The sequence below is a fragment of the Trichosurus vulpecula genome, chromosome 6, assembly GCF_011100635.1.
Source record: "Trichosurus vulpecula isolate mTriVul1 chromosome 6, mTriVul1.pri, whole genome shotgun sequence".
In the NCBI taxonomy this organism is placed as follows: Eukaryota; Metazoa; Chordata; class Mammalia; order Diprotodontia; family Phalangeridae; genus Trichosurus; species Trichosurus vulpecula.
This window is the reverse complement of record NC_050578.1, coordinates 213,730,035-213,749,608: the sequence shown is the minus strand read 5'-3', so window position 1 is coordinate 213,749,608 and position 19,574 is coordinate 213,730,035. Positions and strand designations below refer to the sequence as shown.

General features: G+C 41.4%; 1 protein-coding gene across 1 annotated transcript in view; it reads left to right on the top strand.

The window, feature by feature from the left end:
* Window positions 1-906: 906 nt before the first annotated feature.
* Window positions 907-19,574, top strand: part of UVSSA (UV stimulated scaffold protein A) — a 105,039-nt gene continuing 86,371 nt past the window's right edge. Inside the window, exons 1-5 of the mRNA XM_036765394.1 lie at window positions 907-999; window positions 4,154-4,407; window positions 7,338-7,445; window positions 9,892-10,222; window positions 18,016-18,136. Coding sequence (XP_036621289.1) covers window positions 7,348-7,445; window positions 9,892-10,222; window positions 18,016-18,136 — 550 coding nt within the window. The 5' untranslated portion in view covers window positions 907-999; window positions 4,154-4,407; window positions 7,338-7,347. The remainder of the gene's footprint in view (window positions 1,000-4,153; window positions 4,408-7,337; window positions 7,446-9,891; window positions 10,223-18,015; window positions 18,137-19,574) is intronic.

Genomic DNA, 19,574 nt, shown 5'->3' with positions numbered 1-19,574 from the left:
AACTATATGTGTGTGCGTACAAACATGCACACACACACACACACACACACACACACAGATATCCTTCCAGCCCTCTCTCTCTTTCTCTCTGTATCTCTTTGTTTCTTTTTAAGTATATGTATCTGTGTCTTTATATGTATCTCTTTCTGTATCACTTTATTTCTCCTCCTGAGTTTGAGTCCCCAACTATTTGACACTATTTGTGTGATCACAGACTAGCCCCCCTCTCTAGATCTCAGTTTCCTCGTCGGTAAAGTGGGGATACAGAGGCAGCTTGGCACAGTAAATAGAAAGCTGGTCTTGGAATCGGGAAGACCTAGGTTCGAGTCCTGATTCTGTGACATCTCCTGGTTGGGTGACCCTGACAAGTCACAGAAAACTCTCAGTTTTCCCCAAGAAGCTCTTAAGGCTCTATGATAACTCTTCTCTTTGGGGAAAATCCCTAGAATAAGGTCCTGCTAAATGTAATTTTGTTCCCAGCGCTTAGCACAACGCTTGACACGTTGAATAAACGTTTGTTGGCTTGACTTGACTCCAGGGAACCCTACGGGGAAATAAGCAGAGGCGGTGTACTGCAGGGTTTGTAGTACTATTCCTTTAAGATCTTGGTGGGTTCTCCCGTCCAGTTTTTTTTTTTTTACTGTCCATACATTCTAGTGGTTCGTCTCGCGTCTCCTCCCACGCAACACGCAAAGAGCGTGCCTACGTCACTGCGCAGCTCTCTGGCCTCCTCCTTCCTGCCCTCTTCCATCCAGGACAGCTAGGTCCCCTCCTACACCTTGACTCCACCCCTTCTGCCCGTGCTCAGCCAATGGTTAGGCCTGAAGGGAACCATGACGTAAGGGTTGGCCGGGCTCTGGGTCGCGCCCTCTTGGAGGTGGGGCTGGCTGGAGAGATGAGACTTCCGGGGGGCGTGGCCAAGCAGGGGGCGCGGCGGCGGCGGCGGCAATAGCGGAGGCTGTAGTTCTGAGGCGGGTCTCGCGGCTCTTCTCGCGGCCGGTAGGTGCTGCCGTTGCTGGGGTGATGGGCCTGGGCTCACCCTGGGGAGGAGGGGCGGGGGCGCCACTGGCCTTGACCTTCGACGGGGGTAGAGTAGGTAGAGGGGTGGGGCGGGGAAGGAGGCGGGTGGCCCGAGGGTATCGAGCTCCTGCATCTCCGGGGGGCCGACTTTGCTCAGCCTCAGACTAGCTCTCTGACCTCGGCCCAGCCCCCTCCAGGCTCCTGGCCTTAGTTTCCTCCTCTGTACGATGGGGTAGGGCTGGACTCTAAGGGATCCATCAGCCCCGAAGCGTTTGAGACCCCAGCCTGGGGGTCTGCAGGAGACCTTGGAGAAATCCTCTTCTGGAGATCCAGGTGGCCCACCCTGGGGACCCCAGGGGAGCAACTCGCCACTTTTTGAGTATCTCTCCCGGGGAGCTCGTTATCACGGGACTCCTCTTTGCTCCAGCCTCAGGGGGCTCAGCCCAGGGACCCCCAGAATTCACTCTGTCCATAGAGCATTCTCTGTGGCGGCTGCCCTGAATAAGTATAATAAAAGGAAATAGAAGGAGGGAGAATGCTCTCTGTGTGCCTCCAGAGAACTTCTCTAGCTGCTTTTCTAATTAGGCTTCATGTAACGTTATGTGACCTCCTTTGGAGCAGAGACTGTTTGCTATTTATCTTTCTGTCTTTGTACACGGAAACACTGTTGAATAGGGAGCCAGGCCGACAGAGTTTGAATCTCATCACTGACAAATCACACACTCATAAAGTTTTAAAGCTGGAAAGGACTTTTAACCTTGTTTTTTTTTTTTTATCATTTTATTGGTCAGACTCTTCATCCTTGAAGTGGGCAACCTTGTCTGCTGGTCCTGAACCTCCTTGTGTCTGAGAATATTGCACATCAGTCTAGTGCCCAGCAACCATCTAGTCTAGACATTTAGAATGAACATCTACTATAACTTACTTGGGGAATGATCACATCCAGTCTCTGCTCGAAGCCCTTTAAAGAAAGGGAAACCATCCCCCTTTTATGACAGCTCAGTTCCATTTCTGGGCAGCTTTGATTGTTAGGAGGTTTATATACCAAAGGGTATATTTGCCTCTTTGCAACTTCTATCCATTTGTTGCTCTTGGTTCTTCCCTGTGGCCTAATTATTGTAGGCCTCTCTTTTTAAAGCTAAATATCCCTAACTCCAATCCTCATATGACATGGAACCAAATCCCCTCACCATCCTGTTTGCCCTCCTCTGGACACTTTCTAGCACCCTTCATGCCTTCTCTTTCCAACTCCAACTGTGGATGACTGTGTATACGTATCCTTATTCTTTGCTACACAAGTAGCCATTTCTTCTTCAAACTCTCCAGCTCCCTCTTGATTTAGAAAAGCTTCATGTTTTCTTTTTAGTTCTAATGGTCCCTCCCACCCCCCAATTTCTCCTTTGTGTGACATTCTTATATATTACAACCTTTTGAAATATATTGCACTCTTCTTTTAAGGTCCTGGGATTCCAAACTCTGGATAATATGGGTTACAAGAAGGAGGTAGGGGTAAGGATAGAGGTTAGACCTGTATTTTAATTGCTATAGAGAATTGCCAGTGAGGAAACTCCTTCTACCAATGAAAGCTAGGCACCTTCTCTGCAACTTAGAGCCTTATGTTTGTACACACTTGTTTGCTTGTTGTCTCCCCCATTGGATTGTGAGTTCCTTGAGGGCAGGGACTGTCTTTCCTCTCTTTTTCGTATCCCTAGTTCTTGGCATAGTGTCTGGCACATAGTAGATAGTTAAAAAATACTTATTGACTGACTGACTTCCTTGAGGGAAGGGACTGCCTTTTTGCAACTCTTGGATCCTAGTGTTTTGCTTAAAGGCACAGTGCTTGGCATAGTTGTTGTTCAGTCATTTCAGATGTATCCAACTCTTCGTGACCCCAGTTGGGGTTTTCTTGGCAAAGATACTGGAGTGGTTTTTGATTTCCTTCTCCCACTCATTTTATAGATGAAGAAACTGAGGCAAACAGGATGAAGTGATTTGCTCAGGGTCACACAGCTAGTAAATGTCTGAAGCCAAATTTGGACTCAAGAAAATAAGCCTTCTTGACTGCAAGCTCCGTACTCTATCAAGTTGCCCCCACCTGACATATAGGAGGAGCTTACTTAATACTAACTTAGAGGGTTGCCTAGAAATTAGATGACTTGCCTGGGATTACAAAGCCAACATATGTCAGAGCCAGTACATGTATATATACACGCATGCTTTTTACATATATACACATGTATATATGTATATACATATACACACAAATATAGCAGTGATCCTATTGCAAACATAGAATATAACTACCGAACTTAAGTAACTACCACATGTAATATTGTTTCTTTGTAAGCTTGTGTTTTGAGTTGCAAAAGGAGACTCTGAGAATATATCACCTTACTATAATGACAAGGGATTTCTTGTCTTGACAGCCTTTCTTATGTATGGGAGTGTTTTATCTCATCAAATCATAGATTGTCAGAGTCAGGAGGGACCAGATAATTTCATTTCCTTTCCAGTTGGTGATACTTGCACCTAGGGAAGGGAAAGGATTTGCCTAATTTCATTGAACCGTAGATTCAAAGAACTTTAGAGCTAGACATGACCTCAGAGATCATCTAGTCCAATCTCATTTTTCAGGTGAAAAAGTTGAGACTTTTAAGATACGGTATTTTGTTGATACTCAAAGCCATACTACATGACTAGTGAGGTGAAAAAAAATATTGTTTGATTGCTAAGAATGTGCCTAAGAATTTGAGTATTGACATGACTTTTTAATTAATTAATTTTTAGTTTACAACATTCAGTTCCATAAGCTTTTGAGTTTTAAATTTTCTCTCCCTATCTCTCTTCTCCCTCCCCAAGACGGCATGCAATCTGATATAGGCTCTACATATATATTCATATTAAACATATTTTCACAATGACTTTTTAATTTTTAGGATAAACTTAACAATTGCAACAAAACAAGCAAAATAAGGCATAAATGCACAGATATACAAATGCCAGATTATTTACAGTTTATATGTGTGTGTGTGTGTGTGTGTGTGTGTATGCACAAACATATATAAACTTTAACAAAGGATCTGGGCAAAGCTAGTGGAGCAGGGATTAATTTTTTTTTCTTCTTATGACCTAGGGCAGCCCCCATCTCCATTTCCTGATGTCAGGTGGCCTTCAATTTCTGGATGATCACAGCCAGATTTTCCTCGTGAGAGCTCCCGCCTTTCCTGTGCCCATCTTGTTCAAGGCTGTAGCAAAATAGATCATTGTTCAGACTCTTTAGGTGCCATCCCTGACGTGGGTAGCCTTGTCTGCTCTTCCTGAACCTCCTCATCTCTGAGAAGATTGCCCATCCATCCAGTTTCCAGCAGAACTGGCCAAAGCATCTTGGTGAGACCTATCTCTAATCTCGGTGACCTGCCCCTGATTGAGTAGTTTTGTTTCATATAAGACCTGTTTTCGTCACTGTGGAGTACTTTTCCTTATGCTCTGCCTCTGCTTGCCTCATCAACTGGATAATTCCTTAGCAGCTGAAAGCACTCATGCAACTATGGGTGCACCAATGATAGTTTATTTACAGTATCCCCTCCCTTCAAGAGCCTCCTGTTAATGTTTTAAGCAAGTCAAGATATGTATTGACACCACTCAGTTCCCCAGATACAAAAATCTGATAGTTCCATACGTTTATGATCATTTTATATTAGAGGTAATTACATTTAATCCACCAGATGCATTATAGGGCAAATGCTGCATTTGCCACGTATACATGGATCAAAGTTGTGAGAGCCTGAAAAACACAAACAACAAGATGATATTTCAATTGATTTGGAACACATTAATAATTCCATTTTGCATACTGCTTTATTTCATAGTACGAGTAAATGTCTAAAAGTTATCACGGGAAATCCATATATTCTGTTGTCAAGTACCCCACTTTACAACCAGCCTGATGTTTCATTTTCTGCATAACCTAAGGTAAAGCCAATTAATGATGCTCACAAGCAGAAGTGGTTGAACCTGAACTTTTCAGAACTTTGCGTTTTTTTCCCCCATTGTTTCTGATTTTGTAAACAGTGTATCTCTGTCTACCCATCCTATCCATGTCTCTTGGAAACCTCACTATATAGTAGGGCTTCGGTGGAGTTCAAACATTTTTTGATAAGGTCTGATATGTCATGACTGGCTGCAAGGAAAGACTGCACACAGGAGCCTGGGCAGCAGGGAACAAGTCAGATCTAATGTTTATTTTTTAGTTTTGATGCCCCTTGGGCACTTGAGTTAGTCATTTTGTAGCTCACCTACTTTCCGGGGATCACTGCACTTTGTGATCATGGGTTCTGTGATAATTTTCCAAACTTATGACAAAGCTGGACAGTTTTGATCCCTCCTTTTGCAAGGAGGTTAATAATGTCACATTTGAGTTGTGTGTACTCTCAGTGCCACAAAATTGGCTAAACAGAATTAGCCAATACTTAAGCACCTGTATCTTCAGAGTGTATGTAAGGCTGTTCTTAGCTACAGTCTCTCACTACTACTGTAGCACCTGTTCTAACCAGGTATCAAAAGACACCACGTGGCCATGTCCTTCTGAAAATAATCATGATTATCCAGCGGCCTCCTTAGCACGTTTGAAGGACAGCTTGAATTCCTGCCTCTCTGGCATTGGGACACTGTCCAGCATTTTCCACATATGATCTACTCTTCACTCTGCTTTCTCTATGAACGGCATTATGTTAGTCTACAAATCCTGCTTTGGAAATGTTTAATTGCTAATTCCCGAGGAGCCCCCTTTCCAGGTATCTCTTTGAGGATGTGGGAAGACTACATGATTTCAGGCAGTTTACATAAGACATCAGTGACATCATCTTCCTTTCTGAATACCTTAATCCTGTTGCTTCACAAGCCATGTAACTCCCAAGAATCTGTAGCATTGTTTGAAATCTTTTCAGTGGTACCCTCATAACAATTCTCAGGTACTTCCCAAAACAGCAGCCTTGGGTGAGAATCTATGTGCAAAATTGGATACCAGTTCTTTCAGTAAATCAAACTCAATATACAAATATAAATAGCTCCTTTGGTTCAAATCTGCTTTGTTGTAGGGAAAAAGTCATAAATATATGCCTCTAATACTGGCAGCTCAGGATTGTGCTTTCTGTCCCTCCACATCCCCAGTGACATATTGTGAGCTTCCATTGGAGCCTCCTAACCCCTTTTATTCTAGGCAGACTGGATTCTTCTTCTTTTTTGGCGGGGGGTGGGGGTGGGTGCTGACTCATAATTATAACTTGTATTGGCTCTTGTTCCCATTAAGAATCTCGTCTGGGAAAAATGATCACAATAACAATTCCCTTCATCTTGTTTGCTTCTAGTCTCTTTAGTGTGTGTCTGCTTTTCAGATTTTGTTGCTGTTACTTTTTATATAGGCATTATATTTGTTCTGAATGCTTTCTTCACTCTGTATCACTTCAGATGTCTTTCCATATTCATTTATAGTCTTCATATTTGTCCTTTCATGGTGCAATAATAATCCATTGCATTGATATGCCACAGTTCATTTAATCATTTCCCAGTCATTAGCCATATAAGCTGTTTCCATTTTTTTTTTTGGTTAACATGACTTTCTTTGCTCTAACCCAACAGCTCAAAGTCATTGTTAAATTCAGTGTTACTAGTTCATAATAGAACTGGCACAAGGCAGAAACTAGAAGGCAATGGAATATCACTATTTATCAGAAATGGTCTGCCATCTGCTAAGGGGTATCTGGAGAGATGTACAGTGTTGTATATTCCTTTCTAAAATTGCTTCTCCAGATGTATGTGGACCATCTTGTACTATGCCTTGGGGGATATATGATATCACTAGCAGCTAATAAAAACCTGTTTGTTAGGGGTTTTTTATTATTTTTTTCCTTTATAGGTTTTTCCAGTACGTACTTGTTTTCAGAACAGATAAAATGGGTGTTCTGAGAACAGGATAATAGTTAAGTACTTTGTACCTTCAGAATTCTTTGCAAGCATTAATCTTTATAGCACCCTCGGGATTTGGGTACAGCTTTGTTTCACAGTTGGAGGGATTTAAGAGTCACATATAGAACTGGGCAAATAGCTTAAATCAGAGGCAGTCTCCATGTCACAATTGAAAGCTAGCTCTTCCTGTTCTTGGGCTTCCATCAGTTGTTGTGAAAAGGATAGATGCTTCAGGTGAGTCTCTAACCACTAAAAACCTTGGACTTTTATACTTTCCCACAGAACGGACTCCAGAAGAATTTTAAGTGATTTTTAAGAGAACCATGTCACGATTTAGTGTCTCTCTGTTGCAGCTTTCAAGATATGGATCAAAAGCTTTCTCAGTTGGTAGAGGACCTCACCACTTCAGGAGAACCACAACTGGATCCTGAAAAAATGAAGGAAGTGAAGAAAATCTGCAAGTATGTCCTGTGGTTAGGGAGTCATGGGATGGATTGGATGGCCAGGCACTGTGCTAAGCACTAAGGAGACAGAGAGATAAAAGACAGTCCCTGCTCTCAAGGAACTCACAGTCTAATGGGGAGACAACATGAAAATAGCTATGTACATATAAGACGTAGACAGTGTCGATTGGGAACAATCAACAACATTAAGGGAGATCAAGAAAGACTTCTTATAGGAGGTTGTATTTTAGCTGAAATGTGAATGAAGTTAGGGAATCCAGGAGGTAGAGATAAGGAAGGAGAGTGTTCTAGGCATGGGAGACAGTCATTGAAAATGCCTGGAGTAGGGAGTAGAGTCTTTTGTGCAAGGAACAGCAAGGAGGCCAATGCTGCTGGATCTCACAGTATGTGGGAAGATTGGAAAGGCAGAAGGGGGCCAGGTCACGAAGATGTTTGAATACCAAACAGAGTTTTTTAGATTTTGTCCTGGAGGTAGTGGGGAACCCCTGGAGCGGGGGCATGAAAGAGAGACATTACAAAGGTAAAATCAACAGGCTTGGTAACACACTGATATGGGGGTGGTGGTGGTGAGAGACTGGGATAATGGTGGTGCCCTCAATAGTAATAGACAAGTTTGGGAGAAGGGGGGCTTGGGAGCAAAGATAATGACATGTCGAGTCCGAGATCTCTACAGAACATCTAGATCAGCATAGGTGGCAGGCAATTGGAGATATTAGTCTGAGGATTAGGAAAAAGGTTAGGGTTAAATAGGTCTGAGAATCATTAGCATAGAGATGATCATTGAATCCATGGGAATCAATGAGATGAAAAAACCAAGATAATATAGAAGAAGAAGAGAAGAGGGCCTAGCACAGAATCCTGGAGACTCCCCACCATTAGCGGGCGTGCCCTGGAGAAAGATCCAGCCAGAAGACTGAAGGGTGGTCAGACAGGTAGGAGGAGAACCAGGAGAGGGCAGTATGCCAAGAACCTAGGGACAAGAGAATGATCAACAGTGTCAGAGGCTGCAGAGAGGTCAGGAAGAATGGGGACTGAGAAAAGCCCATTGGATTCGACAAGAAGAGAGCACTAGTAACTTTAGAAAGTGAAGTTTCAGCGGAATGACGAGGTGGGAAGCCAGACTGCAAAGAGTTAAGAAGGTGAGAGGAAAAGAAGTGGAAGCCTTTGCAAGGAGTTTAGCCTCAAAGAGGAGGAGAGATGTGAGATGATAGTTAGCAGGGAGGGATGGATCAAATGAGGGATTTTTGAGGATGGGGGAGACATGGGCATGTTTGTAGTCAGTAGTAAATAAAACAATAGACAGGGAGAGACTGAAGATAAGTGAAAGAGTAGGGATGATAGAGGGGCAATCTGCTGGAGAAGACAGGAAGGAATGGGATCATTTGTGCAGCAAAGGGAAAATCTGTCATCCTGTGGCTGCCCCCTTAGACAGCCATCTCCCATTCCATTTATGCCCTACTTCCAAGCACACTTATCTCCACCTGTCTTCTCTTCTTTTTTCCACATAGCGCCTTCCGGTCTTCATCTCACTGCTGGGCCAAAAATTAGGAAGAAAGAAAGAAGGTGGGGGTGGGAAGTGAAACCAAATTCTTTTTGCAAGGTATCAGTGTTCTAATGTTGTTAATAAATGCTGGGTTTCTTCTGGACTTTTCTTTTTATAGGAAACTTCTTTACTTAGTTTTCCTTCCACAGATCACAGATTTTCCAATCCTTTGCATATTGGGTGATTCTCAACCATGTATTTCTGTAAATCTTTCACAGAAGAATCACCCAGGATGCTGACAGCATTCCTCTGGTTCTTTTATCATGTGGAGGGTACCCAGTGTCCCCTGTCTATCTGTTGCTTCTTATTCATAATGCACGATTAATTCCTTTCCCCCCGACATACATGTCCTTGTTTTCTTTGACTTCATTTCTCACATGCATGTTCTTGGTAATATGCCGTGGCCTACTTATACCCTCTGTTCATATTTCCATTAGTGTTTGGGATACTTGAAATTTTGTTTCTTCTGAGATTTTTTTCTTTATGATCTTTATTTCCAGATGAATTTAAGTACCTGTTGGATGACTCTTTAAAAGGATTGGTTACCCTACTTTCTCTGGCATTGTGGTTAAGATTTCTAGTATGTAACTGTAGAGTCCCTGCTCCATACCTGAGGTTTCAAAGAATGATAATTTTCTCATAATTTAAAGAAAATTACTTTCTTTAGAAATATTAGGAATGTGTGAAGAAAACACAGCTTTCAGCCTAGGAATCCAGTTAAAAACATCTAAGAGCTAAAAGCTTATTGCTTGATGTGGGGATTTATCTTGAGTTTATTTAGCTTGAAGTTATATACTATTTATATATAAAGAGGGCTTACTTAAAATTAGGAGAAAATGCTAAACCAATTTGTATTTCAGGCCTTGTGTTGTTGGCTAAGGATTGTTCATATTTCAACAGATCTTCAGAGGAGCATATCAGTCATGCTTACCATTTACTCATGACTCAGTTGAATCAAGAACATGCTGAGATACGTTTCTCAGCTTTTCAGATTGTGGATGAGCTCTTTACCAGGTCACATCACTTTCGGACACTAATTATTTCCAACTTCCAAGAATTCCTGGAACTCACAGTGGAAACAGACTATGAACAGCCTCTTCCACCCCCAAAAGAAGTAGCCCAGAAACTGAAGAAAGCTGCTCTCAAATCTGTTACAGAATGGAATGAGAAATATGGAGATGCCTACAAAAAGCTTTCTCTTGGATATCATTTCTTAAAACATAACAAAAAGGTATTTTGCATCATCTTTATTGTCATATCATTTTGTGTTTCTTTAATGTTTTATGATTTACAAAGTACTTTGCCTCACAACTCTGTGAGCTAGAACTCCTTCAAGCTTTTCCCTTTATTTGTGATGGGAATTTTCAATAATGGATTCATTATTTGCAGGTATTCATTGCACTTTCTCATGCCTGAGGAGATCATTCTCTAGTCTATGGAATTACTGTTTATTTTCAACACATGCTTTTTGCCATCCTTTGTAAACATCAGTGTATCCCAAAGAGGTTTCTGCACAGGAGCAGTCAGTTCCTGAATTCTGCAGGGTTTACTTTAGTGCTGGGGCAGTGGTACCCCACTTCTGGACCTATTTCTTAGTTGGAAAGGCTGTGGAGTGCAGGAGAAAGTAGCAGTCATGTATGTTTTATTAACTTTTTGGTTAGCTTATTTTAAACCCATGTGTAGATCATTATAATATCAGTAGGCTGAAAATGTGATCTACTATTTATCATTTATAGCTCATAATTATTAGACTATAAATCTAAAGTAATTTTCAAAAAAATCTTAGAGATAACATTGTCAATTGTGTATTCTGTTGCTGTAATGATTCCTACCATGGAGATATGCAAAACATAGGGGAGGTTCATGACTTCTCTTAAATTTCCTCAGTTCTAAAATAGGAACAATATTTTCTGCTTTTTCTTCACTGAGGTGTTATCAGAATTAATCATGTATCGCAGCCAAAAAAACTGTTCAAATATCAGTGAGACAGAGAAGGAGATGTGCCTCCTTCCTTCTCCCCTCCAGGTTTGATTCTGCAGCTTCTGGAAGCCACACAGCAGCCTCCAGGGCAGGTCTCTGGTGAGATGGCAGGGCTTGCTTGCAGATATATCCACTGTAGAAATGTTTTATACATGATGGAGCTGCCTGCGAATATAGTAGAAAAATAGAGTCAACTAGTCTTTCCACATGATCGTGGGATTTTTAAATTTTGGGTAGGAACTCTGGCTATTTGATTTACTTTGAAGGATTCAGAGCCAATATGGTCTTCCGCCACAGTTGAACCTCCTCTAACTGACTGTCAGGCAGTGACTCAGGGAGGTAGCTGGAGAGAGGCAGAGGGAACAGAAAAGCTCCAAGCTTGGGAGCCCTGTGGTCCCCTTGGCCTTCAACTCCTCCCCAGTCTCATGCTTCCCTTTTGTTGCTTTGCCCCTTCAAGGCTACCTGGGCTGTTACTCTGAACATTATTTCACATGTATAAAACACAGGGGTTTGGGATGGAACACATAGTACGATTTTTCTTGCCTGGAAACTCTAGGGATGGTCCTTAGCCTGTGTCCACAAGGGAGAGATCTGTTGATAGCAAACTATGCGGTAGGTGATTATCTGAGGTTGTACTTAGGGATATGTCTAATGGAGTAAGATGATTACCTCGGTGCTTCCTGTTTATCATTTCCCCTCTTCAAGTTGATTACTTTAGAATGTTTTTCAGGTTGTGCATCTTACAGTAAAAGATGGTCATTTAACTTTTATCCACCTGGCATTCTCTCTTCCAATCAGGCATAAAAGTCCTAAAGAGGGAAGAGAAAGATGAGTAAAGTGGGTTTATTTTGTCCTTCATTTCCTAGGGAGTATTTTTTATCTAAAGGACAAAATAGAGTGGAAAGTTACTTCAATTCAACAAATACTTAAGAGTCTTCTGTGTACTTTGTGCAAAGCATGGCACTTGGTTTGGGGATGCCAAGATGAAAAATGACATAGTGCCTGCCCTCCTAGAGCTTACAGTCTAATAGAGGAATTACAATATGGCCACAAAGTTGGTGCAAAGTAGAGATGTATACAAGGCTGTAAGAAAATTTAAAGAAAATTGGCTGAGGGGAGAGAAGGTGGCACCTAAAATTAAATGGAGAGATGGATTTAAGTAGATGGTGACCAAATACGTTCAAGAACTATGAGAGTAAATAGAGGCAGAAAAGTGTAACCTCCTCCATTAAGGAGTTTGGCTGGAACTGTAGAACAGCTAGACATTTGAAAGTCTGGAAGATTTTGTTTATGTCAATGAGTCAAAATATATATGGTATTGTAATCCATACAAACAGTACTCAGAATTTAAATAATAAGCAAACCAGTGATTTGCTCTCATCACATTGTCTCTAACAAGATCCTGTATCTAGCTTGAGATCAGAGTATCAGAGCAGAGGTGGAAATGAAATAGAATGAAATAGAAAATTACAAAGACCACAGGGGAAATGAGGGTGCATATAGCGCTTGTGGCTATTCAATATTTCCAGTACTTATGATTTCATCACTGTTGATGCCCTTTCTCAATCATAGCCCCTTCATGCCTTAGGGTGGGTGTTTAATCATTTCCTGGACCCTCAGAATCTATCCCTTTGTGGCCAGCTGTCCAATGAAGAGCCTTTCTACACTTAGCAAGGCTAGCCCTTGCAGGAGATTCTATGTTTCCAGGTCCGCTTGGGAGCCATGCTCCATTGATACAGTCTTCTCTAATCCCAGATTACTTTCATGCAACGATGAGGCATCGGAGAAGGATGTTAGTGGATACTTCTTTTTTTGTGCTGGGAAATATGATTTGTAATCAAGAAATAAGAAGCCAAGCACTCAAAAAACATTCATAAGCATCACTCCTGTAAAATATATTCTTTTCTTTCTTTCTTTTTTAGGTTATACATGTGCAGTCATGCAAAACATATTTCCTTATTAGTCATGTTGTGAAAGAAAACACAGACCAAAACAAAAACCCCAAGAAAAATAAAGAAAGTAAAAAAAAAGTATGCTTCGATCTGCATTCAGACTCCATCAATCCTTTCTCTGGAGGTGGATAGCATTTTTCATCATAAGTCCTTTGGAATTGTCTTAGATCATTGTGTTGCTGAGAATAGCTAAGTCATTCACAGTTCATCATCGTACAATATTGCTGTTACAGTGTACAGTGTTCTCCTGGTTCTGCTCACTTCACTTTGCATCAGTTCATGTAAGTCTTTCCAGGTTTTTCTGAAAGCATCTTGCTTGTCATTTCTTATAGCACAATAGTATTCCATCACAATCATGTACCACAACTTGTTTAGCCATTCCCCAGTTGGTGGACATCTCTTCAATGTCCAATTCTTTGCCATTCAGTGGATTTTTATACTGTTACTTATTGCCATGCTAGAGTGTGGCATAATAGAATATTTTTTTTAAACCATGGAATTTATTCCCTTGATATGGTTTATAGCAAAGATAGTTACTCGGTATACTTTTTTGGAACCTCCCAGAATTTCAGGTAGGAGAATTATGCTTATGAAATTGTTTTCATGCTGGAAAAAGCACTGAATTTGGAGGCCTAAGACATGAACTCTTGCCCTAGCTCAGAACCTTTGTGACTGTGTATCTCTGGACCTGTTTACTCATCTGTAAAATGGAGAGATTGGATTAGATGATCTCTGGGTTCTCTTCCAAGTCTAAATCCCAGGATCTGGTAGCTTCATATGATTCTCCATTAGACTAGGCATGAGCAAGGATAACAAGAAATGAAATGATTATCATGGCAACAGTATGGGATAGCTTGAATAAATGAATCTTTTTACTTGTCCCTTATGGCACCTGGGGGCCATATGTACCTTATAAATATTTTATAATGAACCTAAGGTCACACATCCTAATGAGCACTTCTCTTCCTACTGTCTTTTGAGTGAACATTTAAAAGATCTCCATTTAATTTTCTTTGTTGTTATTTAACTTCAGACTTCTCATCAGTCTCTTTTAAAGCCTGTAGTGAAGCACTTAAACGATGACAGAGTCCGCTGTCTAGATGATAAATGAAACAGTTTTCAGTTTGGCGTTTGTAAGAATTTGGAATAAAATTTTTACCCAAACACACCTTGAGTGAGTCTCGAAGAGACACCTTCTACTGGCTTAAATGACGCATATGTTATTAAGCAAAGAAGTGTGATTTTGAAATTGAGGACTTGGCCTTTCCCATTTGATTTTCTTCCGATAAAGCAGCAAGTATTTTTATCACCTGATGATTTAAGAGAGGTGACATTTTTTCAGTTCTGTACTACCTTTCACCAGGAGAATCTCATACTTCATCATCACATACTTTACAAGGCTCAATTACTCAAGTTTTACTATACTTCCAGATGGTAGGGAAACATTATTAGCCCATTTTACAGGTGAATAGAGATGAATAATCTGAACTGAAAACATTATAAGAGGCACTTGTTCAATAGTATGCAATAACACCTTGTGCCTGTGCTCTTGGAATTATTTGAACCTTGGAACCTTCATGGCTGGGTCAGTACTTGACTTGTGGCTGGATTCTTCTATGTACTACCAGGGCAGTTATTCATTCGCAAGTGTTATGAAGGAGAAAATGTTACTCTTTGATTTACTAAGAGAACTTGGAATGTAGGCAAGAGTGGGGGAGGTGGAGGCATTTGACTTGCTTCCAGATAAACTAAATTGAATCAATGCTGTTTTCTCCTAGCACATGCTACCTTGAATTTTGTAGACTGCTTATTGGCTGGAAATATCTTTGTTTGATGTAATTTAACAAATACTTGTTAATGGGCAAAGCCCTGGAGAGACAAAGATGGAAAATTAAATATTCCCTACCCTTATGCATCATGAAACCTGGTTGGCACATGTACATAAAAACTGGGCTTAATAATAGTAATATTTGACATTTACGTAGTGCTTTATAATAGCTCAGTGACCCTCACTTCTGTCCTGTGAGATAGGATAAAGAAGAAGGCCAGACATAATAATCTTAGGAGAATTTCAGGAGGAAACAATCACTTTCAGGTCTCCTAGAGGCAGGGAGACCAATTAGGGGTTCCAGTCAGATGAAGTGGTCTATCCCTTGGTCACCTGGGCTGTTAGGTGACAGAGTCAAGATTGGGACCCAGGTCTCCTGACTGCCAAGTTCTTTCTACTGGAGCAAGCTGCTTGTCATAGGCATAGAATCTTAGAGTTGGAAAGGACCCCAGAAGGCAATCAAATATAGGCTGTAATTAAATGGGAATCGCCTTACAAAACCCCTGGAGAGTGGTTGTCCATCTTGCTCTTGAACACCTTGAGTGACAGGAAACTCATTACCTATTGAGGCAGTCCATACCCCTTTGGGCAACTCTAATCCATAGGAATTTTTCTTTATAGCTAGCCTGTCAAGATCTTTTTGGATCCTGATTCTGCTATCTGATGGGTTTGCTATCCCACCCAGCTTTGTGGCATGCGCAGATTTGATGTACGTGTGACACCTATCCTTTCATCCAAGTTATTGTGAAAAACGTAATGGAATCATTAAACATTTATCAGCTTTTAAGTCAGTCATCCTCAGCCTTCAGAAGTAGTTAAAGACCTCACTCTTCTATGTTAGATCCCATTAAGGTAAGGGAAAAGAGGATAATAGGTTAGGTGGATTTGTTGAATTTATAACACCAAAAGACCAGGAACATTCCATGTTAGGGAGGAGTGGAAGATTCTTATTGTAGCTTAAGCAATGTAATTATAATGTTCAAAGCATTGGAGCTTAACAAAAACCCTAGTTGTCCTAAAATACCATTTTTCTTCTAGCATGCTACTTGACAGCATCTCAGAAACAAAGCTCAAATTTCACCTAAACTGAGACTGGACCCAGGAAATCCTGAGTTCAAATCCAGCTTTAGATACTTAGTAGCTGTGTGACCCTGGGCAAGTCACTTAACTTTTTTATTTTGGCCTCAGTTTTCTCATCTGTAAAATGGTGATAATAATATCACACATATCTCAGGGTTGTTGTGAGGATCATATGGAATAATATTTGTGCATGACATATAATCGGCACTGTATAAATGCTAATTATTATTATTATTAATCTGGATTCATGAAAAATAATCATGCTTTCCTTACTCCAAGTCTTCCATTTGGTCCACTGTACCATGAAGTCACCATGATGTTAGTAGATATTTTCACTGTTTGATCGACTGTTCTTGGCACTTACTGCTGAGGGATTGTGCTTTGGATCATGTGCTCTCTTTGCCATTCTCACTGTGACTTTGGCCTCTTTAAGGTTAAGGGTTTAACTAGCTTATTGTGTAAGCTGAAATCACTTGTGTGGCCTGAGGGAACCACAAGCTTATTGGGGGGAGACTTGTCTGAGAGGGGACCTCAGAAAACAGTTTATGGCATCCTAGATCAGGGGCAGCTCCCTACCACCCACCTGGAACTTCCTGTGTTTGTTAGTCAAATTAAGTTAAATGGCTCCTTCTGGTCAAAACTTGGATTTAAAAAAAGCCTTAATCATTGACTGAATGAAAAAGCATTTGTTAAGTGGTAACTATGTATAAAACATTGGGCTAAGCTTTGGGTTAAAACTAGAAACTCAAGACAGGCCCTGACCTCAGGGAGCTCCCATTCTGGTAGTGGGAGACACTGGGGGAGAGGAGGTTTCAGCTGCAGGGGAGCTGGAAAGGCCCATGGTTTTTAGGGTGCAGCAGATAGCTAACTCTTTGGGATCTGTGAGAAGACATGGGGAGCCCCTAGGCTTGCATACTGTGTGAAGATAATTCTAAGACAAAATAATGAGAAGGCTGACATTCTGTAGAAGTCTCTTCCTTAGTCTCAGTCACAAATGCTTTGATCTATTTTAAATCATGCTATGGCATGTATTACTACCATGTGAGGGAGGAAAAAGTAGATTTGTGTGAGTAGGAAGACAGCAGGTGCTGCCAGTAACCCCAGAGAGGGTACCAGCTGTTCTCTCACCTCTGTCCACCATATAAGAGCATGGAGAGCCTGTACCTCTGGCCTGGTGTTCCTGAAGCTGGTCCTGACATTGTGGCTATAGAAGTGACTGTGCTGGAAGGAGGGTAGGTAGGTGAGCCACGTAAAGCCTCAGCTGGGCTAAGCCATGAAGCTTAGGGAAGGGACTTTCCCCCCAAACTAGGTGCCTTTTTTGTCTGCTTCTCTTAGTTTTGTGTGTCTGTGGGGAAAATCTCATGTTTCAGGCCTTGGTGTTTGAAGTCTCAACCACAGAGCTGAGTGATGTGACTCAGGCATAAACTTGAACTGGGGTCTCCTGAGTCCAGATCTGGTGCTCTTCCCATCATAAGGTGCTTGCCTCCTTTAAGAGCGGTATCTTTGATTCTTCTTGGTGTGGGGTGGAGGGGGTGAGGGAAGGTGAGGGGGGTTGTTGGCGGGGTGGGGAAGGTTAGAGCCTCTGACCTGAGCCATGTCAGCCTACATTCTTCAGTCCTGTCCGTCTTCCTAGACAGGCAACTGACCAACCTCTGATTTCCTAAATCATTGTCAAGGATACGATCCCTATCCCAGTGCTGTTAGCTCTCATGTTTTGGTGCTTGAAGCCTTTTAATTTCTTCTTTTTTAAAGTAGCTACATACTTTGTTATCAGTAGTAAAACCCCATAATTAATGTATATTTCTAATAGATTTATAATGTATTGACCTTAAATTTGAAGCTACAAATATTCCAGACAGTTTGGGAAAGGGGAAAGAATTCTGAGTTTAATGGCTATCTCTGCTACTTATTGGGCAAGTCTGAGCTTCAATTTTTCCATCTGTGTAATGGGTTGGGTAGTACTGTTCATTGGCTCCACCTCCCAGGGCTGTTCTAATGATTGGAAGGTAAAGTGAGTGTGGAAGTGCTACTAGCCAGCTAGCATAAAGGGCCATATCTAAATGCACATTCTTGTTTTTGATATCCAAACTTCATTTTAGCAGATAACCTGTTTTTTTTTTTTCCTACGTTTGAAACTTCGATGTTTCTCACAGACAGGCCTAATACTTATTTTTAATTTCTCAGGTGGATTTTCAAGATGTTAGCGCCAGGACTTTGGCTGAAAGAAAAAGGGATGAGGAGAAGCAAAAACGGTTAGACAACATCTATAAAGAAAGGGCGAAAAGAATGGAAAAAGAAATGCAAGGCAAGTTGCTGAAAGTCATGTTCATTAGGAGAATAGTGTCAAAAAAGTGTCTGTTTCTAAAATGCTCATGATATTATAGCATGGAATGAAGTCCCTCACTGGCTGTGTGACCTTGGGCTTGTCTCTGGTCATCTCTGACCCTCTGCTTCCTTGCCTGTAGAATGAAGGGAGCAGTTCTGAAGCTCTGCTTCTCTTGTGAGGTTGTTGAGTAAAGCATTGAATGTGCCTTAGCTGGGTGAGCTAGTAGCTGGCTTCTTCAAGTGTAAGTGAAGTTACTGATGATATTACAATAATCAGCACAGAGTGTGGTCTTACCCCCCATGCCCGCTCTTTACCCTGGTGGAGCTTGGCTTTTTTTCTCTGAGGACTCCAGGCTGGTTCCTGACATAAGAAGCACTAATTTCAACCAAAGGCAGGATGTAGGACCTGGCCTAGGACAGGTGAGGCAAAGTGTGGCTCTGGGGGTTCTGAGAGGGAGGGGTTGCTCCTGATAGAGGCAGCTAGGTGGCTCAGTTGACGGAGTGCTGATCCTGGGGGCAGGAAGACCTGAGTTCAAGTTTGGCCTCAGATACTTACTAGCTGTGTGAACTCGGGCAAGTCACTTAATGCTGTTTGCCTCAGTTTCCTCAACTGTAAAAGGGGAATAATAACAGGCACTTCCTCTCAGGCTTGTTATGAGGATCAAATGAAATAATATTTGTAAAGGGCTTAGCACAGTGCCTGGCACGTAGTAGATGCTAGAGTAATGCTTATTCCCTTCCCTTCTGATCATCACATCTGCATTGCTTTTTAGAACAAATCTTTGAAAGATGCCTATGTAAATTATTTAATGATAATAAATACATTATTGTGTATATATTTACTATTCTGTAATGAAGTCTGAAAGAAAGCCAGATTGTATGCTGATGGTTCAGCAAATCTGTAAAGCCATGCTAACAGGATATTTTAATACCTCTCCTCTGCCATCTAGTGGCCTTGCTCAAACTTGGCCAGATTAGCATGTCCTTGTCCTTTCCTTGCTGTTAAGGAAAGATGTCCTAGGATAGGGGTTCTTGACCACTTTGTGTGTCATGGACACTTCTGGTAGACTAGTGAAGCCTATGGACCCCTTCTCAGAAGAATTTTTTAAACAATAATTGAAATAGGTGCTAAATTTCAGTTAGAGGTTAGTGAAAATAAAGATATAATTTTTCCCCAATCAAGTTCTTAGACCTCTTGAAATCTATCCATGGACCCTGGGGTGGGGTGGGGGTGGATGGGGCTGTGGTCCCAAGGTTAAGAAGCCCTGCTCTAGGAGGTAGTTAGACCCTTTTAAGCTCCTTGGCTTGTGATCTTTGGAGCACCAATGGCCAGAATTTCTGAGCTATCTATCCCATCTACTCTTATTTGCCAAAGAATTTCTTCTAGGTCAATATCCTTTGGTTTGCTTTATTTTTGG